This window comes from Dunckerocampus dactyliophorus, chromosome 5 (genome assembly GCF_027744805.1).
Source record: "Dunckerocampus dactyliophorus isolate RoL2022-P2 chromosome 5, RoL_Ddac_1.1, whole genome shotgun sequence".
Taxonomy (NCBI): Eukaryota; Metazoa; Chordata; class Actinopteri; order Syngnathiformes; family Syngnathidae; genus Dunckerocampus; species Dunckerocampus dactyliophorus.
The window spans coordinates 27,433,967-27,459,731 of NC_072823.1; the positions used below are offsets into that span (position 1 = coordinate 27,433,967).

General features: G+C 40.1%; 1 protein-coding gene across 3 annotated transcripts in view; it reads right to left on the reverse strand.

The window, feature by feature from the left end:
- Positions 1–1,720: 1,720 nt before the first annotated feature.
- wnt7bb (wingless-type MMTV integration site family, member 7Bb) overlaps positions 1,721–25,765 on the reverse strand; it is a 46,406-nt gene continuing 22,361 nt past the window's right edge. For 2 of the 3 annotated variants that reach the window (XM_054776947.1, XM_054776946.1), the window contains exons 3-4: positions 10,872–11,143; positions 1,721–4,743 (exon numbers count right to left, since the gene is read on the reverse strand). In XM_054776947.1, coding sequence (XP_054632922.1) covers positions 4,264–4,743; positions 10,872–11,143 — 752 coding nt within the window. In that variant the 3' untranslated portion in view covers positions 1,721–4,263. Of the gene's footprint in view, positions 4,744–10,871; positions 11,144–12,178; positions 12,578–25,765 lie in introns of those variants that run through there. The other variant, XM_054776949.1, reaches the window with a different exon arrangement.

A 25,765-nucleotide genomic window follows, 5' to 3' on the forward strand; every position in this document is an offset into this window, starting at 1 on the left:
GATGTCGGGTTCAAGGGCGTGCTGCCCTGTGTCTTTTGCTGTGAAAGACTTGACTTTATTCAAAATGCTGGAAAATGGAGACATTTCTATTATGGATAAATGACCTCTAATGTCAGTGTTCTATGAAATGCATGCACGAGTATGGTTTGGGAGCTTGTTTTGGTACGGTTTTTAATCCAAAAACAAAAAGAAAAGTCTTTTTTTAGGTCATTTTTTTGTATTGTATTGTTGTTACTCTAAACTGGTAATGGTGGTGTCACGTTGGTGTGGATCAGGGGCGTCCAATGTGCGGCCCGGAGGCCATTTGCGGCCTGTGGCTGTTTTTTTATTGGCTCACGGGAGATTTTAAAAATATTACACCAAAAATAACAAACAAAAAAATCCCCAGCAAAAATGGAAAAAGCAGCAGTAATTTTACAAGAACAGAGTCAAAATAGTAAGAGAAAAAAGTCATGATTTTATGAAGAAAAATAAAATCCTTTTAAGTATTAAGTTAAAATATTAAAGAAAAAATATGTGATTTAAAAAAAAAGTCATAATATTATGAGAAACAAACAAAACAAAATAAAGTTAATTAGGTTGCAGAAAAAGTTATAATGTTATGAGAATAAAGTGTCATAATTACGAGAAGAAAAGGTACAAGAACAAAGTCGAAATAGCTGGAAAATGTAAAAAAAAAAAAGAGCAAAAAAAAAGCTCTAATTTTAAAAGCAGAAATTCTAAAAAAAAAAAAAAAAGGCTGCAATTTTATGAGAATAAATAATAAAAAGAAATAATTAATAAATAAAATAATTAAAAAAATAATTAATAAAAAGAATAAAAAGAATAAATAATATTATGAGGAAAAACAATGTCATTTTAGTAGCATAGAGTTGAAATATTCAAGAAATCATATCAGATTTTTTAAAGTTGTAATATGAAAAACAAACAAAACGAAATAAAGTAAATTTTTGCAAAATTAGGCTGCGGAAAAAGTTATAATGTCATGAGAACAAGGTCAAAATATTACGGGAATAAAGTCATAATTATGAGGAAAAGAAAAGGTACAAAAAGTAAGTTGAAATAGTCGGAAAATGTTTTAAAAAAACACACACACAACAGCAGAAATTAAATGAAAAGAAACAGCTCTAATTTTACAAGAATAAAGTCAAAATATTAAGAAACAAAGACGGATTCTAACGAGGAAAAAAGACGCAATTTTACGAGAATAAGCACATAATCTTATGAGGAAAAATAATGTCTTCTTGGTAGCATAGAGTTGATATATTGAAGAAAAAATATGTGATTTTAAAAAAAGGTGCAATATTATGAAAAACAAACAAAACAAAATAAAGTTGTCATTTTTGTAAAATTAGGTTGAGGAAAAAATGATAAAGTCACGAGAATCAAGTCAAATTATCATGTGACTAAAGTCACAATGTTGCGAGTAGAAAATGTACAAAGATTATTTCTGAATAAATTTGAAGAATGAAAAATAAAAATGGGGAAAAGGAGCAGAGAGTGCAGTAGACACTAATAGGCAAAGTTGAGATGGAGTTTTTTCTTGACGTACTTACAGCATCACTTCTCAGCATATCTACATGCTCCTTTACAAAGCACCAAACATCGTTTTCCAGCATGTGGCCCTCGCTGGAAAACGTTTGGACACCCCTGGTGTAGATGCAGCCATGCTTTCATGAGAACATAAACCACGTATGCCTTAGCGAGTACTTTCCAAAGGGGGGCTTTTATTTAGCACGACTGAAGAGCAAAGTATCAGTGCAGCACTCAAAACGACAATGAAACATTCCTGCTGCGGAAACATCCAGAAAGACGTAACTCTGTGTGGAAAAACAACGGACCGGCAAAAAAACAAACAAAAAAACAAACAACCAAACAAACAACCCCCCCACCCAAACATCAACAGTTAAATAGAGCCAAGGTGTTGGAATGTGAGTTTTTAAACAGAGAAGATGAGGTGTTTAACAGGGGTGGGGTGCCGTGGTTTCTTAGGCTGCATTCACTGTTGAGGTTCGCTACTCTGGTTGGACCAAAAATGCAACATTTCGGAGTGTTCACACTGGTATTTTTGTCATGTGACTAAAATTATTTGTATTATTTTTTCTTATTGTTTTAGATGATTAGTGCCCGAGCACCGACGTGCAAAGGCCCTCTTCAAACTGCTACGTTTCCTTTTTTTGTTGTTTTTAATTATATCATAGACTTTTCTTGCATTTTTGAGGGCCTTAACATGCATGGCAACTCACCCAAATTTGCAAAAACGTGACATTTTAACACAAACCACCAAAACGCACTCAGTAGCGCCCCCTTTAAACGTTGAAAATCTTAGCCCATGCAACCGCTTTCACGGAACGTCACAAAATATGGTGACAAACGAAACGAAAAAGGATAAACGGATAAACGAAAAAGGGTCTCAAGAATCCATGTTCCAAAACGAACAGAAAGTCAGCCATTTTGGTTTCGGGGCGAAAACCAGGGGTTGTATTTTCAACGAACGTAGTCCTGGCCACTTTGACCAAATGAGCCCAAATGAAAATCACGCTAATCAGACAGACGGCCATGTTACATTGTGAAGGATTGTAGGCTGTTGCGTAAGATGTGGGCGGGGCTCGGCAACAAACTATGATGATCAATCTGCCAATTCGCCACTAAACCGTAAACGTTAACGACTCAGTTGCACAGCATCAGATCTTCATCGCTATGGGCACATACGATGAAGACGACGCCTTGAAGCCATACATGGGTCACTTCCTGAATTCATCTCTGCGTGGGGGTGCGAGGGCCCATTCAGTGCCGATCGCAGCTTTAATTGACTTTATAGTCATATATTTTTTTAAAATTATAGTATACTTTTTATAGATTTATTTTAAATGAATTGCCTTTTTATATTTGTGTATATTTTTTATATTCTATTTTATATCCTGCTATACTAACCAGCTTAGATTTTGACCAAAAGCTTCTAAAGTATACTTTTAAAGAGCAACTTCCAGCGCGTTTTATATTACGCATTTGTCTGCTTGTCGTTTTAACACTGGACCGTATCTTTGGTCCGTTTAGTGTTCATCGTGATTTTTAAATATTTATGAAATATTATTATTACTATATCTTTTAAAGATTGAAATCTTGGTCTTTATTTAAACATACAGTTTCGGGACACGTCGTTGACAAGAAAACACCGACTGAAGTCATCGTCTTTGGAGCATTTCCGTCCAAAACGTAACACTCTATGTAAAACTTTGCGCTTGGTGGAGGTAACGACAGCGGGTAGTGTTGGCCGATATGCCGGAAACGACGTATTTTGTCATGATTTCCAAGGTAAACGTCCGTTTCCAGGAGGAAAGAAACATGCAGCAAAGTGATGAGGGCAAGCGCTGACGTCAGACAGAATTGGGATGATGGCCTTCACGCTCGACCAAACAAACCTTAAAAGTTCCTTTTAACCGAACCAAACACGACAAACGAGAATGCACGCCACTCTTGGCGTTATTTAAGAGTATATTTTAGAAGCTTTTGGTGAAATTTATGCCGGCAAATAGAGCAGAATATATAAATAAGCCCTGCATTCAACCCAGCAGGTGCCATGTTGGTTTGGAATATTTGTTCTTCTGACAAAAAACACCAGCGTGAACGCTAAGCAAACTGCACAAAAGCGCTTATCAAGTAAGATGATTTTTTTTACATTTTTGGTCCGGACCAGAGTACCAAAGCCCAAGGGTGCAGCTAGCCTTAAAGACATACAGCTTCAGTCAAGAGTTCTTAAAGTACTTTCTTTACACTTAGTACAAAAAAAGACATCTCTACCCGTTAGTGCTTTGTTTTTTTTAAAGATACTATTACATAAATAAACATTTTATTTTTCAGTGTTCACAACAGACAAGTTCCAGTGTGACTGGAAGACTAACATTAACTCCACCGTATTCCAGTTGGCAGCAACAAGAGTTTTTTGGTACACCTTGCTGAGAACATTCGTGCCCAACACGCGTCGTCCACGTCCGGTCCAGCGCTCCTTTCTAGTGGAAATGCAACGAAAAGACGTCATTTGTCGTCCTGTGATGTCACTCGAGCACCATCGTTTTGTCACGTCACTCGTGCCTCGTCGTCTCGCGACGTCACCGCGTACATCCTGGCGTCCGGGGGGTATCTCCGCCTGGTGTGTTGCAGAGTTTGTTTGGATTCTTCTGTGCAAAACGGTGCAGTGAAGAGCTGAAGCCAGTTCTCGATGGGACAAAAAGATCTCTCGACGGTCCCTCCCCTCCTCGTGTCCTACTTGCAGGTAAACACCTCCGTCCGCTCGCTGCACGTGTTGCACTTGACGAAGCAGCACCACTGGAACTTACAGTTGCACTGCCACACTTTGGTATACTGGTGCGTGTTGTAGCCCCGCCCGCAGCACATCAGGTCGCAGCCGTCCGTGTGCGGCGAGGTGCGGTTGCACAGGCGGCCGCGCGTGCCCACGCTGCCTGTGGCCGCGTCCTCCTCGCAGTAGTTGGGCGACCTCTCGATGTAGACGAGGTCCGTGTCCATGGGCTTGCGGTAGCCCTGAGTCTGCTTCACCTTCAGGTGGGTGGGCTGGCGCAGGCGGCTCGCGCGCACCACCTCCACGTGCACGGCTTCGTTGTACTTGTCCTTCAGCACGTAGCCGATCTCCCGGAACTTGGGGAGCGTCGTCCAGCACGTCTTGGTGGTGCAGGAGCCCGACACGCCGTGGCACTTGCACTCCAGCTTCATCCTTTCTTCTAGAACCTGTGAGGATGAGAAACACCACATTTAAAGGTCCCGTGTTTTGCACACATGAGCACCAAACATCGATCATCTCCCTCCCTTGTTTGCGTTACTTTTGGAGAGAAGAGGCGCTGAACCGCTCGCTCTCTAAGCTGCGTTTCTTATGACGCCATGAAGGATGACACCTTCGTCATCATGGACATGAGACCATCTCTCACCCACCCGGAGGGGGTTGTGTTGGTCGAAATAAACACTAATATACAAGCAAAACAATCCTATTTTAAACTAATGTTTAACCCGCAAGGCATGCTGGGAAGTCCACAGGCACACTTCCCCAACAGGAAGTTACCCAGCATGCCTTAAAATGAGTATAAAATAGCATTGCTTTGCACGCGCATTAGTGTGTCGGCGTTAATTTCAATACACACGTAGTCCTTGTTTGATACTTATTGTGTTATTTTTGGTTGCAACATGTGTGAGGTGCCTTCCAGTTGGGGTCAAAATAGACATTTTTGTGTTGTTTGGTTCGTAATTTGCACGTAATCGTCATCCTCGTTTTAAAATGATACTTCAGGACAACACTGTATGGTTGAAATTACGCGATGTCATGTCATGCCGTGCCAAAAATCAATATTCTGAGACAGGAATTGATACCAGCCAGTATTGGACATGCTGGTGTCGATAGTATCGATTTTTTCTGGTATGGTTCCGCCCAACACTTCCTCTCAGATAGTGACTTGCCGTAGCATTTTATTGTCATTTTCCTCAATGAATATCTGTAGGATGTGCATAATACTTTGCGATACTACGAAAGTACTTCATAATAAACCACCATACGGGAAATATTGTGCAATGTGAGTTATTGAAAGATGACGCTGCCAACTTCAAAGGCAAAGGAGAAGAAAGTTGATGTCTTTGTTGCGTAATATGTTCATATATATCGCCAGGGTGTGTTTTTCTTTTCTTTCCCCCAAAGTGGAGATTTCCTTCCACCTCATTATTTTCATCAAACACACACACACACACACACACACACACACACACACACACACACACACACATCGAGCAGTTGTTCACTGATTCTCTGCAGGCTTTGGTTGTCCGGCGCTGTCAGGATTCCCAAAAATGTAAAGAGAGAAAAAAAAAAAAGCCACAAGGAATGTGGCGCACGGAGCGTCCTGACAAGGAGATGGAAACGTCTACTTACAGCGTGTCCGTCAAAAGCCTCTCATCTGTTGCAACACACACACACAAACACACTCCACGCGTCACATGATTTACGTTGGACTTTTTAGAGCTTTTTTACAACACGGGAAAAAGATCCTTTTTATCAGCTCATTCGTCTTGAGTTTATGGCCGTAAAAAGCCTTTTTAGAAGCAGTTTCAATACACGATGATGGACAGTCCACCGGGGGGAGAGTCTTTCACCAAAGCAACGTACAGGAAGTGATGTGATTTGCTGCTTTCAGCTATTTCAGAGCTTTTTACACACTTTGGAGTCTCCATTACAGATGATATGAAAGGCTGACGGCTCTAAAATAAATCATAAAAGAAAAGAAAAATACATGAACCCTGGGAAAACTATTTTGGAATTGTCTGGCTGGTCTTTAAATCCCGTTAAAAATTAATTATCCACTTGTATCATTTAAAACCATATCAGAAGTCTTCAGTATGGTCATAAAAAAGATTTATTAGAATATAATATAATATTTTAATATACAATATATATATCATATATTATATAATATATTATTATATATAATATATAATAATCGGTATGTATTAATATATTATACAATTATATCATAATTATTTTAATATATGATATAATATTTTATCCATCAAAACCTACTTCGTTGATCTAAACTTGTTTTTTAAACCCTGGATAAGAAAAGCAGATGACTTTTACTTTTACAAAATTTGTCTATTTTAGATTACACATTAAAATGTTGTTTTAATATTAACATGTCATTATTATTTAGATATATTTGCTTTTTATATATTTATTTTATATTGACTTTTTATTAATATTGGCATTAATAATGTATTATTTTATGTGAATGCTATGTAATGTATTTTTTTCATATAAAAAAACATTTTTTAAAATACACAGTTATCATGTAAAATGTGGTTTTATGTTATTATGTAGTAGGAGTATTATTACAATTATATGACTATTATTATTATTATTATTCTATTTCATGAAAACATCATTATCCAAACTAATTATTTAAATGCTAGACAACAAAAGCAGAGGATTTTTTATTTTTTTTCAAAATTAGTCTCTTGTGTATTACACATTAAAATGTTGTTTTAATATAAAAATTTTACATTATGATTTAGTAATATTTTATTGTATGTATTTATTTCATATTGACCTTTTATTAATATTGTCATTAATATTTTATTTTATGTCATGTATTTTTTCAGATAAAAAAAAAATCAAACATCATTATCCAAACTAATCATACATGTATTACACATGTTTATGACAAGTTATTATTATTTTCTTTTTTACTTTAATAATGATTTGGAGTGCATGAGAAAGTGCAAAGGAAAACACAGCTCTCTTTGACCCCATGCTCATTTATACAAGTGTATCGCACAACACGGCAGCAACAGAACCAGTGTTGTTATAGCGGCAAGAAGCAAACTGCTCAGTCTGCAATAACAAGTGTAACGTACACTCCCGGCATTTTAAAGCGCATGTAGAGGTAAATAAAGCTGTTTTGCTGACCACTCATGGTACTTCAAATGCAGCTACTGCGATCTTGTGGATTTAGTTCAGCATAAATATCTCAGGGGGTTGCCTACAGCCGCAGCTAATGTGTTTTTTTGACCCGGCGCTAATTGGAGACAGTTATTTGCTGTTTTAGACCCAAATTGTCTAAGAATCAGTGAAAGGGCTTGATGATGAAGCCCATCTCTTCATTCTCAACAGCAACTGTCGCCTGATAGCCGCACCAAGCTAGCACCACCAGCGTGTCCAGTTAGAAGCAACACTGCCACACGGCGAACATACACGGTGAACGTTGGCGCACAACTGCACTCCCATCCGCGGGCCATTCGTCAATACAGAATCCCACTTCATTTCTCATTTCAGATTCATCCCTCACACTCCTCTTGCTCTCTTCTTGTCAGCGGAGATGACGAATAGCACGCAAACACTCGCCGGGGAGTTGGCCGAGGCTCCGGTGGAAAGAAATGGCAGTAATTGACCGGAGCCAAACAAGAGTGTGATGGATCAATCAGCACGTTTTGATCATCCATCACGGCCGTACGACTTGTAGCTTGCGTACTGGGACTGTTTGCAGTCTCTGCTGGAACACATCATCACCATCTGAGCATCCATGCATGGACACACAGTCATGTAGTCATGTTGCAACATCTCAACCCTCAGCACGTCCCGGGGACGTGTTGTGCCAGTCCGTTTTTTATTTCCAAGGCTGTGTTGAATTATACCACATGATACTCATTTTTACTTTGAGATTTGTCATCTCGGTTCCTTAACTTAGCCTAAAACGGCAACACGACACACATAGTGACACGTGTGCTCCTCGTGACCAAAAATGTCCCATTGGAGATCATTGAAAATGCCATTTTTGATCCCTGGACATACACTAATGGGGTCTCTTATGTTTACATTTCCATTTGGACAACTGGCCTTTTGTTTTTATTTGGTATACCTGTCCACCAGATGGTGGTACTCGCTACTACGGTGATACTACAGTGGTAAGTGGATTTGTAAAAAATGTTTAAATATTTAAGAAATATATATAGAAAAAAAATTTATAAAAAAATGTAATAGTTTAATAGTTAATAAAACCCCAAACTGCAAACCTACTAGCCTTGAAAAAGTAAACAAAAACACAAAACAAATGATTAATATGTTTTTCAGGTGGAAGTAGTTTTAAAAAATGTACATTTAGGTAGGTTTTAAAATTATTTTTTTATTTTTAGACACTTTTTTTATTATTAAAAAAAATTCTTACATTTTCAGTTGTTTAAAAATGTATTATTATTCATTTTATGTCAATAAAAAAAAAAAATTAAATCAAACTTTAGAAAAAATGACGCTGCTCTCGTGATAATATTCAAACACTTCATGAAATGTATTTTATGGAAACTATTTTTGGGGTTTTTTTCAATGAAAAAACAGCGGAGTTGCTTAAAGAGACAAAATATGGTTAATATTTTATACGTTTATTTCAGACTGAAGTAATTTTAAAGAAATTTATTGGTTTAAAGCAGGAAAACATATATATTTTCATGAAAGTTTCTTAGAAGAAGACATTTTTTGTCCTGAGAACCCCGAGATATTGTTTTGAATGTGACAATGTGGAAAAAAAATCATGCCTAAAAATCGATGTTGCTGTCAATCACGATAATAAGCAAATACTGCATGACAATATTTTATGGCAACTCGTTCTGCTTTTTCCAATTCAAAACCGTGGAGTTATGACTTATGTCAACATTCTCGCCTTCAAATGATAAAAAACAAAATATGATTACTATTTTATATACACAGTGTTCCCTCACGCCATTGCAGTTCACTTGGTGGACGCGCTGTTTATTTAAGTGCAATTTTAGTGCTTTTTTTTAACAGCGTATGAACGCGTATTGTGTTCTGCGTACTGATTGGTTAAGGGAGAACCCGCCCATTGTGTTCTGCGTCCTGATTGGCTGTGGACCAAACTGCCGACCAGCCGTGTTTCCTGTTGTCTGGCTAGCAAACAGCTTGCAGAGACTCTGGACTTTGTATGTTTGCACCTTTTCTCTCCGACAAAACCCACAATGTCGACGGGACGTTCTGCACCCAAAAGGCAGAAGAAGACGCCATCCGTTGCACAGAAAGTCGGACTTAGGGCGCCATTACGGGATAAATCAATTTTCGGTTAGAGGAGGAGGAAAATGTTTTAGCAAGGATACAAAAACGTTTCAGCGGAGCGGTGCCAGGAGGAAGGGGTACGGTCAGAGGAGTGAAATACGTCTGAGTCACTTAATAATTTAATGTCCAATCTCGTAGGTTGAGCATTAAAATTCAAACAAAGGTTTGAACTTAGAGTGTTTAAATGAGAGACAAATGTGAGAAAGTGCATTTGCATTTGTTCAAAGTGGGGAAAAAAATGGCGGTTCACCTTTCACGAATTCTCTGCTCCGCAAATGTTTTTTCTTTAGTGCTTCTTTTTTCTATTACAGCGTATGAACGCAGGCCGAGCCTGGCCCTTTAAGAGAAACTGCATTGTGGGAAGTTGAGTGTCTATCTCTTCCCTCTCTTGTGTGTCTGCACCGCCCTTTGTTTTCTGCGTCCTGATTGGCTGTAGACCATTGTCTCCTTCGTGCCGTCCTGCCATGTCTCCTGTGTCATCGCTAGCTTGCTTGCTAGCTTGCTGTTCAGTTCGGCAGCAGCAATATATTTTACTAAGCATAGAAGAACGCTACAGTACAGCGGAACGGCGCCAGGATGAAAGGGCACGGTCACAGGAGTGAAATACGAGCGAGTGACTTAATAATTTCTTGTGTTGATCATTAAGGTTGATCATTAAAATTCAAATGAGGGTTTGAACTTTTTTGAAAGTGTTTAAACAAGAGAGAAATGTGAGAAAATGTTATTGCCTGTCTGAGAAAAGTGTATAACGTGTATGGTGAGGGGTTTTACATCCTTAAAACATATACAATCATTACACAAAAATGAAGTTGGCGACTTTGCAGATTTCACTTACTACTCCTACAGGTGTTCCAAGTTCTGGAGTACTTACTACCTCCTCTGTCTGCAGATAAACAGTGTTCGGAATACACTGTGGTACCATACCCTTGTGAATCATAAATCAGTTGAATAGCATTGTCCTGCAGAAAGTCATTTGTTGATACAAAAATGAAAAGAACAAAGGCAATAAACAATGGAAGAGAGACACGCCATCTTAACACTTACAAATGTAGGTTTTGTGTGTTCTAAAACTTTTGACCGATAATGTATATTTCAGGCTGAAGAAGCTTTAAAAGATGGTTTCAAGTAGTTTTTTACAGCAGTTTTTGAGAAGCTGCTGTTTTTTGTCATAATGGTGAAATGAGTGAGCATAAAGGACTTCCTCCTATCTTTGCATTCAATAGCGTCCCATCGTCCGCCCCCCAAAAAACACTTTTGTTACCTTTCTCCCCGCCTCGTTGTTGTGCAGGTTCATCAGGCGACGCGGCGTCTTCTTAATCTCTCGGGCGTCGACGAACCGGCGGGAAAACTCGATGCCGTATTTGATATCGGCCGAGCAGCCGCCCCACTTCCAGCCCTCCTCCTGGTTGTAGTAGCCCTGCTTCTCCCGGTCGCAGCCGCATTGGCTCAGGTTGCCCTGACTGCACGCCGCCGTGATGGCGTGGGCCACGCCTGCCGCCGTGATGGCGTAGGTGAACGCCGCCTCCCGACTGCCTGGAATAGGCCGAGATAAATGGTTAGCGTCTTCATTAATGGAAACACTCGTTAAACTAGGGAGATGACTGTAACAGGGGTGTCCAATGTCTGGCATGGGGGCCATTTGCAGCTTGTTTTTGTCATTTGCCTGCGGCATATTAAAAAAAAACAACAACACAAAAAATGAAAGTGTTTTGCAATTTAATAGTTTAATAGTTAACAAAAGCCCAAACTGCAAACATACTAGCCCTGAAAAAGTAAACATAAAAACAAAGGAAAATGATCAATGCCTTTCAGGCGGAAGTAGTTTTAAAACAAATGTAAATTTAGGTAGGTTTTACTTTTATTTTGAGGAGCAGGTTTTGAGAAGCATTTTTAGGCAAATGTAAAATTATAAAAATAAAAAAAATATTATTTTTCAGTTGTTTAAAAATTCATTATTGTTTATTTTATTTAAATTTAATCAAACTGTAGAAATTATAAATGCCTTGAATTAAAGGAATCCTAATCATTAATTAAAATTGTAAATATACTTAAAAAATAGTTAAAATTAAAAAAAAAAAAGTCCCTATTCCATTTGGCTAAACTGTCGAAAAAAATAAGAATAATCACAGAAATGTAGTATTTGGAATTTTTTTTTGAAACTTGCAAAATAAGCAAATTAAAAATAATAGATATGTAATTGACTTTAATTGAATTAAACAAATGTCATTCATCTGGATTTATTTATTTATGAAAATTGTAAATTTTAAAAAGTGTAATAAATTGAATCATCTACTATTACATTTGACTTAACTGTCCAAAAAATAACAATAATCACACAGAAAAATGTATTAGCCTTTATAGCATTTATCCATTCAAGAATACAGTAGATATAAAAAGTATCGACCTCTACATTTCAATTACAATGACTATTTATTTAATTGCGTATCATGTCTTGACCTACAATACGTTAGCTTGGTTTTTGTGTGTTTTAAATATGCAGCCCTCAGTGGGCCAAGTATGGACACTCTGCTCTGGAACAAATACGCCGTCAGGCATCCTTCCCTGCACCTTTGGTAGGAAAGCAGTCTCTTTTCTGACCACAAAGCATTCTGGGCGCTGCTTTTTGATCTGGGAGAGCAGTGTTGGAATGTTTGTGCGGTGAGAGCTGGTCTAGGTGCTGTCCAAAGTGCTGAATTCCTGGACGGTAGCACCTTGTGTGTGCAGCAACCCCAAAGAGCAAACAGCCGCCGCTGCCGCCGCCGTCGCCGCCACCACCGCCGCGTTCAGGTCTGGCTGCCTCAGCGACGACGAATGAGACGCTCTGGCATCTCATTTTATTATAAATTCCTGCCAGCTTGTGACCTCATCTCACAATTCCACGTTGCCAAGCTGCAAGATGATGCTATGCTATGCAAAAAAAAACAAAAAACAAAAGCGGACCAATCAGCGTCCTTTGAAGAGATGGACATAAAGTTGGCAAGCAATGATGTCACCTAAACAGCAGTTTTATTAGAACCAGACAACATCATCATCATCCATCCATTTTTAAGCTTGCAAATCCCAACAAAAGTCTGTTAACAACTACATTTTACAAAGCCTCTACTTTTCTGCCTTACAGTATATCTATTCAGCTAGGATCAGTCAATGGACTATTCATCCATCCATTTTCTATGGCGCTTATCCTCATAGGGCCACGAGTATGCTGGAGCCTATCCCAGGTAACGTTGGGCGAGAGGTGGCGTACACCCTTGGCTGGTGGCCAGCCAATGGCAGGGCACATATAGACAAACAATCATTCACACTCACATTCATACCTATGGACAGTTTAGAGTCTCCAATTAACCTAACATGCATGTTTTTGGAATGAGGGGAGGAAACCTGGTCATTACAAATTCGGATGATTTAATTGTGGATGACTCTTTAAGCGAACTGAGCCAAAAGGCAGTGCACTACTTATCTGTGGCCAGCCGGGGCGCTGTTGGTTCAGCTGGGAAAACCTGGCGTCAGCTATGCTATTTATTGCATAGTAAATCTAAATATATAATACTATAAATATAAATAATGATAATAAATAAGTATAAAATTAAACATATCTGTGTTGAAAAACACATCTGATATTTTCTGCCGTATAAAATTACAATTAAAAGATGAACAATCAAATCCATAATTTTTCCCTATTGATGGGCAAAAAATCAAATGGCCATTCCTGATGTAGGAACTAAGTGTGGATGTAAGCATGCTTGACTAAAATACACCAAACGACATCTAATTCACGACAGCTTCCCCCAAACCCCCAGTCTCGTGTCATTTGTCTACGCCGAATCGCTTTTAGCTGTTTGAAAAATAAGAGGACCAATCGGCATCATGGAGGCGGAGCTAGGGGCGCGTCTAAGGCTGTGGTCACACTTTTGGTTCAGCACTTTTGGTGTGGTTGGCTTTAGAGTTCATACTGGGATTTTTGTCATGTGATCAAAGGCTGCACACACATATTTATACAGTAGTAAGTAAGGACATGATTGGGCAGCTTTTGTGACATACAGTGCATAGTTAGTGTGGAACACATTGGTTATTTTTGTATTCTGCAATATTTACCAGCTATGATTTCATCCAAAGCTTCTAACATACACCTTTAAAGATCGTCAACAGAACTTTCTCAGACATATTTGTCATTTCTGCATGCTTTTTGTCGTCATTGAAACAGTACTGTTTTCAGTCCACTTGTTTGGGGCACACCAGGGTTTAGATGACGGCGCTCGCGAACCCGACTAGCAGAGCCAAACGTGACAGCCAAGATGAGATCCAGTTTTATCAGAACTGGCCAGTATGCCTTTTCTTAGTGGAAAAAACATGGTTTATGACATTAAATCATTCCAAATGGTCTGACAAAAACGGAAACATGCGAAAACCGAAGTAATGCAAATCCAATTAACCCAAAAATATTAACAAAATATACATTTTATAGAGAATAATTATGTTTTTGTGCAGAAAGCAATGTAACGCAATTATAAATGAGAAATGGATGTAACTTATTGTTGATGCAGACTTCCCGTACATTCAACAGTGTCAACTTCACCTTCTTTAGCAAATTGCTGGTACTCGCAACATTCTTTGGCCCCATGGTGGGTTATTTAGCGCGTCCAAAAAAATGCACAGACAGTGAATCACCCACGAGTGCGGTGCTTTGTGTGGGCACTCAGTTTTGTGGAACTATACAGTACAGGGCAAACTAGACTAGTTTGTTACGTGCAACACTGTACAAAAACCGAGACCGTGTACAAAAACCGAGACAAATTTTAGATGAAAACTGAATCATAAGAAAACTGGGGCGTTCTAAAACCAAAAAATATATAAAATTCTAATTCAATAGTGTTGTTTGGGCACTTGATTTTGTGGAATGATACAGCACAGGACAAAGACAAACAGACTAGTTTGTTATGTGCAATACAAAAACAGTGACAGCAAATTTTAGAAGAAAACCAAATCAAAAGAAATTTGTGGTGTTCCAAAAGATTGATTTAATAGTGTTGTTTGGGCACTTGATTTCGTGGGATGATACAGCACAGCGCAAACTGACCAGTTCACTACGTGCAATATGTACACGTACAGTGTACAAAAACCTAGGCAAATTTTTGCCAAAAACTGAATCATAAGGAATTTTGGGCGTTCCAAAAGTTCCAAAAAATCTAATTTGAATTCAATATTGTTTTTGGGCACTTTATTTCGCGGAACGATACAGTACAGAGCAAACGGATTAGTTTGTCACGTGCAGTCCTGTACAAAAACTCAGACAACCTACAAAAACCAAGGCAAATTTGATATGAAAACTGAATCATAAGAAAACTGGGGCGTTCCAAAACTGAACTATACAGTACAGGACAAACGGACTAGTCTAACTTTATCAAATGCGAGACAGTGTACAGAAACCAAAGTACAATTTTGACAAAAGGCCCTCATCTCATTGAGCCTCTTTGTGGAGGCGGGGCTACTCGTGAGTGGATACAGAAGGTTTAGCAGTGAGCTTCATACAGTGAGCATACACTAACATGAAGAAGGCGCAGAAGCGATGGATTTTGAGGCAAATGCCACAGCCGACAGCCACAATGTGGGAACATTTCGGTATTAAAAAGAATGGATACAATGAGCGCATGAAAACCGACGAAGGACACAAACAGTTTTCTCAAATGGTAAAAAAAAAACTACCTATGTAGGTGCCTCGGGCAGCGGAGCCTTCGTCCCGACAGGCAAACCTTACTTAGGCGTTTGGTCGGCAAATATAACCAAAACAATGCAAAATGGTGCGCTCTCACAAACAAACTGTACGCTATACTTGAGTACCATCCAGTGGTTTAAATTTGCAGTACACCTCTTCTGACAATTAATGAAAAGATGGTCTAAAAAAATGTTATCGATAAAATCGATTATCGCCGATAATTTGTAGCACAATTATCGACCAGCAAAATTTGTTATCGTGACAGGCCTAGCCAATATCGGACATCCCTTACTACAATATAAGTGATGGCAAAGAAGTCCCGAGGTCACATGACTCGTATCCCAGAGTCCTCAGCTGCTCTCCTAAAGGCCACAAAAGCATCATGTTTGAAAGACCTCTCAAAGTCCAAACCGGACCGAGGGCTATGTCGTCACCAGCCTGCCTTCATTCATTCATTCATTCATTCATTCAAAAAGGCGTCTTTTGATGCTTGTTGTGTAATGTATAATATATTTATAATATATAATATTTGTGGAGGAAATGCTTTTTACTGCTAGGAGATCATTGAGTGGTGGTAGCTTTCCGTGGTCGCACACGTTTAAATAGACTTGGAGCTTCACGTTGGTAGCGTTAGCTCCTGCGCAGCTGTTTTCCATTTCATTTCCTCTTCATTCACCTCTTGTTATAGTCTCCCTAGAACGCTCCTTGCCCAACCAAAAACAAGCCACCACTAGTTTCCTATCCGAGTGCGGCTGCTGCAGGACTAATACCGCGACCACAGCTTTGCCCAGTTGGGGACTGACGCACTGGCCTGTGGTGACGCACCCCCGTCTTAAATACCACCCCACACGCACAGACATGTATGGACTGTACCCTGTCATTTCAGCAAGCAGTTTTATGACACTATAGGGTCAATAGAGTATCACAGTATAGCCATACAGATTGTGTCAAGGCTTGCGTCTTGCCAACAGTCAAGCTAGAACAGTTCCTTCATAACTCAAGATAGTGAGTGCTTGACCTTCTATAGGCTCGTACCGCTAATTATTCTGGGGCAGGGCGACACAAATGGCCAACAGAAACAGTTATCCTGCTTGCAAAAGTGAAAGATAAGGAACAGTCGGACAGGAACGCTTCCCTGGTGACTCAAACAGACAGATTTGCACCAAAATCGAGTGGATTCTTTCTCAGCACATGCTTCACCCTTTCACAGACTTTGGTGGAAACGGGCTGCTGTCGTTTTTTCTAGTGACAAACCAACCGCCAGACAAACAGCTATAACAAAAAAAGAAGCTTTGTCCCTTGCTTGGGTGTTTGGTGGAGGTGAAAACAGAATGCTTCCAAAGAAGGGGTGGTCCCTACACCGTATTTGCATGTGAAAAAATGAGGCGTGACTGTGACGTGAAACTGATGAGAGGTAGGATTAAATAAGACTTGCTTCTTCCTACTCCTTTATGGACATGCCAAATTGTGAATTGTACTGTGTGATGTGCCCCAGTTTGACTCATATGCATGTTCAGGATGAATTAAACCATTAAACTGTGAATGGCATTAGCGGCGCCCCCAAAGGGTTGTGTTCAAAATGCTTCGGAAAACATGCTATCATACATGTAATCCAGATACCTCAAAGTATTATCATCATTAGACAAACGCTCAATGACATGGAAAATGAAGTGGACAAGCCTGTGCCCCTGCAAAGACATTTCGCTTAATGGCGGTCATTATTTTCAACCAATCTTACTCAAATTTTACACACATGTGCTTGTCAGTCCCATAAATGTGTGTACCAAATTTGGTGGTGATCCAGCCAAACACCCCAAAGAAATTTCAAGTCAATCTGACTAATGGGAGTGGAGTAGAAAAAGAGAGCGTCGCCATTTTGTCACCTTTAACCTTAATGATGGGCACGACAGTCAAGCGACTGAGACAAGCGCGGCCGATACTGAGCACACAGTGTATCCTTCCGTGGCGCACGACGCTGTAACTAGTTCTCGAGCGAGTCTTGCGTTTAGAGACCAAATTTACGTTTTTACTTCATTTATGGAATGACACAATCTAACTTAGAACCAGGGGTCTCAAACTCAACTCATTTGGGGGCCGCTGGAGGTAGAGCAGGGTTGTCCAAACATTTTCCAGCGAGGGCCACATAGTTTTGTAAAAACATTTGACAAAAATTATGTACAAATTTGCTATGAATTTATGTATATTTCAATAAAAATCTCAGTTTTGTGATATAGGTGAAGAAGCCTAGCATTAGTATGAACTTCGCTCTTTGCTCCTTTTTCCTCCATTTTTGCTGTTTTTTTTATGTAAATATTGTAAATGTTCTTTTTGTCATATTATGACTTAACTCTCATAATATTTTGACTTTATTCTCGTAACAATATAACCTTTTTGGCAACCTAATTTTCCAAAAATGACAACTTTATTTGTTGTTTTGTTTGTCTCATAATATTATGACTTCAAAAAAATAGATATTTTCTTTAACATTTCCACTTCAGGCTACTAAAATGACGTTCTTTTACCTCATAATAATACTTGTTAGATCACAGCTTTTTTTTTCTTAAAAATGTTTTTCAAATGTTTCCATTTTTGCTGTTGTCCCTTTTTTTTGTTTTCTTGTTAAATTCTATTTTTGAAATGTGACAGGGGCCAATAAAAAAAACAGCTGAGGGCAACAAATGGCCCCCAGTACTGAGTCTAGAATCACGTTTCAACCAAGTGACTAACTCAAGAGGTCATCACTGAACATAACAGCAATAACAACTATTTTAACTCTAAACTCGTAAATTTAGCAAATTTTTCTTTTTACAAAAATGTGCCACAAAGCATGCTGGGAAGCCGAAAGCACTTCGAGTGCAAATGGCCGGCGGGCCAGGAGTTTGAGACCCCTGCTGTAAACTGAGGACCACCTGTACATCATCCATACCAACTGGTGATAAATGACCATTTGTCCTCACAATGCTTCATTATTCTTAAGGTTTTACATGGAGACATGCATGAAGCATTCAAGTGCCATCAAACAGGACAAATCCAGGCTGTTCCACCAAAAATTGACGAAGAACAACTGTTAACTCTGAACATGTCATTTTAGCAGGATTTTATAAAACAAGTGCTGCAAAGCATGCTGGGAAGCCTCAATCTCTCCCAGCGGAAATGGCCCACTGGCCGGCAGTTTGAGACGCCTACCGTAAACTGGGAACACCTGTACACAATCCATACCAACTGGTGTTAAATGACTACAGTATTTGTCCTGACAATGTTTTATTTTTAAGCTTTTAAATATAGACATGCGTAAAAGCATTTAAGTGCAAACAAAAAGCTCTTCCGCCCAAAATCGATGAAGTTACAATCAAACTCAATCCCGAGTTCAGAATTTGCCGTGTGCATCGCCAAAGAATAGGGTGGGGTGGCAAAAAAAAAAATGGAACCACAGGACTCTGTTTTTAAACAACAATGCGTTCTTGTCGTGTGTGTGTATCTGCAAGTGTACTTGGCGTGCCCTTAGCGGAGGAAGGGCCTTCTTTTGGCCAGGAAGCCACTGCGGAGAGAAAAAAAAAAGTCACCCGTATAACTCTGAAGATGCTGGCCCCAGAGTCCTGACAGCCCTCCAGGAGGAACCACCCTGGGGTAGCCTCGCTCGCTGCCAGTGGAAAATTGGAGTGACCAGAAAAACCTCAGTCAACTTGGAAACAAGCAGGACAGAAGAATGGGGGGAATATTAAAACAGATGTCTAATGGAGGTTTAGCGGCAAGTGTCTGCCTCGCTGTCCAAAAGGCGGCCCAGTTGAAAGACAACCGCCGGGGTGTCTTTCCAAGTAAGGTACAGGTGGTTTGGATGCACCTGTTTAATGGAGAAGTGGGAGCCTCCATCCATGTGTGCTGACCACAGCGGCGACGTCCGTCACATCTTTTCGACGGGGGCCCAAAAAGATGTCGTGGCTTGCCACTCGCTAGTGTTCCACTCTCTTTTTTTTTTTTGGAAGGGAGGCAGGCGGGACCGTGTGTCATGAGAAATCATGACACACAGCACGGCAGGATTTACGAGCGTCGGCAACGAGTGACCTCGGACGGCCTTGCTGTCCTCGCTGCCTGGCCGGTACGGTCAATTCAGGACTGCTGCGGGGTCAAACAGGAGGGAGAATAAGCACAATGGCGTCCAAATGCACACTGTTTTATGGACCCATACTACTAAAGCATTGATGTGCTGTACAGTACCGCTTACAGTATGTCGACAACTCGCCGTGTCCTTATTAGTACAAAAAAAATCCCTCCTTAAGTCAACATAAAACTTAAAATACTTGAACATTTCTATGACAAATGGGTCTGTTTATGTCGACTTAAGTTGTAGCATTGTTAACGTCATCATTATCGCTAAGCAATCTCAAACCACAACAGCGACACACAGCATTAAAACCTACACTCAGTGACTTCCTGTTCAGTGCAAAGTAAGCTTCAGACTAACGTTTTGGCAGTAGATCCTTAAAAACAGCACAGTGGTCATGTCATATAGTGAATCTTTGACTAGTGTTTTTGCAGACCATCCTGAAAAACATCATATAGAAAACCTCTGACTACTGGTTTTGCTGCAGGTCCTTAAAGGAAAACTTTTTTGCCCATTGTCCACAATCCTTATGTGAGACATGAACACACGCCTTTCTCTTTTCTGTGCGTTCTAAAGATATAAAAACAGCTAAAAAGACACAGCTAAGAATGCATGTAATGGGACACACCTATTCTGCCTATAAAGTCTTCTGAAAAAGCCTCCAAAAAGCGGCAACAACACTCCAGTTAATGTGACCTGCATATTAACCAAGGTACAGCAACATTGTTGTTAACATTGTTAAGCCCAAGAACTACGTTACTGGCGTAGTGACACCTTGCCACACCACACCGGCTAGCTGCTAGCCGGCTGGCGACTAGCTTCACCACACACTCGCCCGTAGGCCACGACCCAAAGGTAACGCTACATATTGGAGCTGCCGCCACTGCTGCTGTGTTTTTGTTTTTGAGTTTGGAAAAGTTAACGCTGTGTGTGTCGTTCCTTTCTATGTTGCCATGCGAAATCAAAGCACCCAGGAAGGAAGTTCCAGTATTGCTTAAAATGACCAAAATACGGCACAATAAGTGCAGTGCACTCCCGTCTGATAGAGAATCTTTCACTACTGTTTTTGGCAGTAGGTTCTTAAAAAAAGCACAGTACTCCCATCACATAGGGAATCTTTGACTTGCATATTTGCACTAGGTTCTTAAAAACAGCAGCACACTCACATCAGATAAATAATCTTTGACTACAGTATTTGTCATAAGGTTTTAATAACAGCAGAACACCCCCGTCAGAGAGAATTCTTGACTAGTGTTTTTGGTAGTAGGCTCTTAAAAACAGCAGAGTGGTCCTGCCTGTCATATAGAGATTCTTTGACTAACGTTTTGGCAATAGGTTCTTTAAAAACAGCAGTATGGCCCTGTCATATAGATACTCATTGACTAGCATTTTTACAATCCCTCCTTAAAAACAGCAGAGCACTCCTGTTATACGGAAAATCTTTGACTACTGTTTTTGGCAGTAGGTTCTTAAAAACCTAGTGTCTTCCTACCATATACAGAATTTTTGACTCGTAATTTTGGCAGTAGGTTCTTAAAAACAGCAGAGCGGTCCTGTCATATAGAGAATCTTTGACTAACGTTTTAGCAATAGGTCTCTAAAAACAACCCATCGTATAGAAAATGTTTGACTTCTGTTTTTAAAAACAGCAGCACACTCCCGTCAGATGAAGAATCCTTTCGACTACCGCTTTTGGCAGAGGGTTCTTAAAAACAGCAGAGTGGGTCTGGTGTGTAGAGGAGCTTTGAGATGTTCTTATTTTGTAAATGACTAACTTCTTTTTACGCTCATGTGTCAGTTAAGAATGTGAAATGCTGCTAAATTAAAACAAATCGGAGGTGGACTAGCAAACCAGAATCAGACTGCAGCCTCTCCACTCCACTTCAACAACAAAGACAACCCAGACTGGAAGAGAAAAAAATGGCAGCCACCAATAAGAGAGAAGCTGCGAGTCACCTGGTTTGTGTTTTAGCATAAAACAAGGGAGCGCACAGTCACTCTTTGGACACATCATTAGGTACACCTAAACAACCCTGTGCTTGTTGTGTGCACTGGTGTACAACTGCACTCTTTCTCTCGTGTAGCAAAATAAGGTGGAAGAAATATGTCCAGAAAAGAGGGGGTTAGACTGCAGTGTTGAGCAAACACACACACACACACACAAACACACACCAGCAGAGCCCAACAGTGCCACTGAATGGCCTCCCTGCCTGTTGATGGAGCAGTGAAGGGGAAAGCTTTTAAAGGCCATCCCGGACATGCACTCATGACCCTGACACACACACACACACACACACACACACACACACACACGTGACAATGGACTGGGAGTTTTGCAGCTCAGAAAGCACAAGCGAGAGCAGACACATTAGTGCATCATAGTGAACAAAGGGAAAAGTGTCACCTGCTGGCGACCAACAGTCTCTACACCTGAACGCAACACGTACTGTACTTTACATACTGTACATACTCCCTGGCATGGCCCACAGTATTATAATACCAGTTATTGATATTAAAGTTTATAATACATCCCGCGACAGCGTTTGAGCCGGCCTAAAAACAAACTCAACAAACCTCAGGGGAAAAAGCCCCAAATATGAAATCCACAAATATTCATAAAATATCATAGAAATTGATAGTATAAAGTTCCCCACTCTTGCTTTTGCTATAAGAAGCTGTTTTTTTCTTGTCAGTTTTGTTATATTTTGAGGTTGTGTTCCAGGGCTATTCAACTGGCAGCCCCTCGGTCTTGGGAGCAACAAACATTTTTGCAAAACAGATTCCTAAAAACAGCAGAGCACTCTTGTCATAACTGGGATCTTTGGCTGCCGTTTTTGCAGCAGGTTCAGAATGCTCCTGTTGCTTAGAGGACCTTTGACTAGCTTCTCTGTTGGAGATCATGAAAAACAGGTGTGCTCCTGTCATATAGAAGATCTTTGGCAAACATTTTCGCAGTAGGTCCGTAAAAATAGCAGATAGGTCCTCTCACATACAAAGGTGATATATGGCAATTTTAGCAGCAAGTTCTTTAAAACAGCAAAGAAATTCGATCGTAAAGAAGATCTTTGGTAATGATAATGGTTCTTTGACAAGGATTTTTTTAGTACGTCCTCAAAAACAGCAGAGCAGTCCTGTCATATCTATCACGAGCATTTGCTCAATAATGCATAAATTAAAATTATAATTGTGCAATGAATATACAGTGTTCCCTCGCTACATCGCGGTTCACCTTTTGTGGATTTGCTGTTTCGCAGATTTTTTAAAGTGCAATTTTGAATATTTTCTTTTTTAACAGTCTATGAAAGCACATTGTGTTCTGCGTGTATTAGAGCGGTCTGTCCGTGCTCTGTTGTATGTGTCTGTTATTGTATTTACTACTGCTACCAGTAGAGGGTGTTGTATACTCATGTGAGAGCTGAAGACGTGTGCGGCTCCACCTAGTATGTGTGTACGTGCCTGTATGAGCATAGTAGGAACCCACAGTAGACAATAGTCGGTTAAATATAGAGCCACAATAGTCCTTATTGGCTAACTGAGAACCCGCCCATTGTGTTCTGCGTCCTGATTGGCTGTAGACCATTGTCACTCAATTTCCTACGTGCCATTTCCTGTTGTGGTCAATAGTCGCTAGCATCCCAGCTAACTGTGTGAGCTGCTTGCTAACCACCAATAAAAAATAGAAGAAGAAGAAGCTAACCGGCTAAATGAATCTTCGGTTCAAGCAGTAGGACGAGGAGGAGGAAAATACGATGGGAGGAGCAATATGCTTTAAGAAGGATACAAAACGCTACAGCCGAACGGCGCAAGGCCGAGGCACGGTCAGAGGAGTGAATACGCGTGAGTCACTTAATAATTTCTTGTATCCAACCTAGTAGTTTGATCATTTAAATTCAAACGATATTTGAACTTTGAGAGTGTTGAAACACGAGAGAAATGTGAGGAAATGTTAATGCCTGTCTGAGAAAAGTTATAAATTGTATTGTGAAGGGTTTTACAGCCTTAAAACATACATAATAGTAAACATATAAAGTTGGCTACTTGGCGGATTTCACTAATTTCGGCCTATTTTGGGAAACTATCCCCCGCAATAAACGAGGGAACATTGTACAGCAGTGTTCCCCAAACCTTTTTTGACCTACGGACCGGCTTGTGTTCCCACAAATCTCTCGCGGACCGACGGGGGGGTGGGGGTTGGTGTTTGTACATTATAGCGATCTAATTTATCTTATCTCTGGAGTTTTTCCAGAGAGATTATTACATGGCTGTTTGACGTGTGTGGTAAGAGGCATTGTGCTAGCATGAATTAACTTGAGACAAATGTGCACATTAGCTCTCAATAAGTCATCAAAACTTACCTTTATGCATTCCCACATAGTATCAGCATTTGATACCAAATATGAGGTGAAAGAAAAAAGGTAAAAATACAGTAGTAGTCTATCTGTGCGGCGAGAGAAAGTTAGCACACGCACAATGGACATGCGTCAAGTGAGACGGATGTAACAGAGAGAATCCGGCCACTTTTCAAAATAAAACATAATGGAAATAATTTTTTCTTTCTGTGCAGCCCGGTACCAAATGGCCCCGGGGTTGGGGATCACTGCTGTATAGCATGCAGGAAGAGGACTAAAATATTGCTAAATTTTTATAAAGAAGTTGGACATTGGTTATATATTTTGAATGTGATTTTTTTAGTGTTTGATGTTGCTGTCTGCAACCCACCCAGAATGGACACATGACCCACTTTTGGGTCCCAACCCACCAGTTGAGAACCACTGATAAAGAGGATCTTTGACCAGCGTAAACATATCGCTTGTGTTTGAATTTATGACTTTAGTTATGAGGATATGAGCAATTTGATGGGGTCAACATGCGAAGGGATGACAGAGCCTTGCATTGACATGTACAAAATTAGAATAATAGTGAAGGGTCCTTACCTTTCTGAAAATGAAATGGAATAGATGTTTATTTATTATAAAATGTGGTCCTCACAACAATTGAGTTGTTGCGTGCTGCTTTGTTCCAATAAAGACACAAAGAAATGCCATCATCCATCATTGCAACAACAACATATTTGACTCGAGTTTCCCCACTTGATCATAAATAGATTCCCAGTGTATCCCTGCCAGTGCCTCGACTGTCTTCACGTCCAAGATGTCCCATCAAAAAAGGGGAGGAAAGGCTGAGGAAATCCCCTCGTTTTGAGTACCGATGGCCGCTACTGTTTTCTGTTCCGCTTTCCATAGCGTTGCTATGAAAGTACTGTGCGCTCCCCGGCTAATTACAGACAAAGTTGTGGTCGGCGAGGTTTGCAGCTCGAGTTATTAGCGCAGCCTGCTACTATAAAATAATATTGTTTTACCAGAAGCGGGCACCACATTCACTGTCGGGGGAAGTGACACCTACACCCCACCAGACGTGAGAGAATAAAGACGGCTATGAGCGGTGAAGCTAAAACAATTATTCACCGGGAACAGTGAGAAGTGAGCTGCCTCCCAGGCAGGGAAGACTGAGTTGGCATCTTGTCTCTTTTCCCTCAGGTGAAGATGATGAGACGTGTTAAAACAGGCGGAGATCCTCCATTCCAACACTTTTATCCTCATAATGACACCACAGCACGAACTAACCTACATGGAGCAAAAAACGTCCATATATACAGTACAGTATCCAGTACTGTAGCTACTGTATATATAACATACAGTATATAGATCTGCATGATTAATCATGTTGTTTTTTGACGGAAAAAAAAAAGAAATACAAGGTTGAAGACAACCACAATGTACCTGACGAGACGTCTTTTACATTGTTTTCATTCATTTCAATATGCCACCCTTGCTGAAAGAACCCTTGCATTGATGTTGGAGTTGTAGACTATTACGGCACTTTTCTCAACCATAATGATCGACCTTTTTGCTGACACCGTTGGCTGGAATAACATCTAGGGTGTGGAACTAACTCATAAAAAAAGAGTTAGGATTGCTGATAATCACTAACAAGACAAGCTAATGGCCGGACTTCAAAGGTGTTGATGAGCAACGGTCGGAATGGGCAGAAATCCAATACAAATGAACCATGTACATATAACAGGGTTGGCAATAGATCCACTGTTTCCTGGAGATATACAAATACAGTATACAGTATGTTCCCAATATTAGCCACTCGCTACTTTGATAATTTGGCAAAATGTTTTCATCGGAGGGTGTGTTCCAACTACCGTGGAATCACACTACTCACCCTTCCTGGTAAGGTCTTTTCAAGTGTTCTGGAGAGGACGATCCACCGGATAGTTGAATCATGGATTCAGGAGGAAGAGTGTGATTTTCCTGGTTCTGATCATGGAACTGTA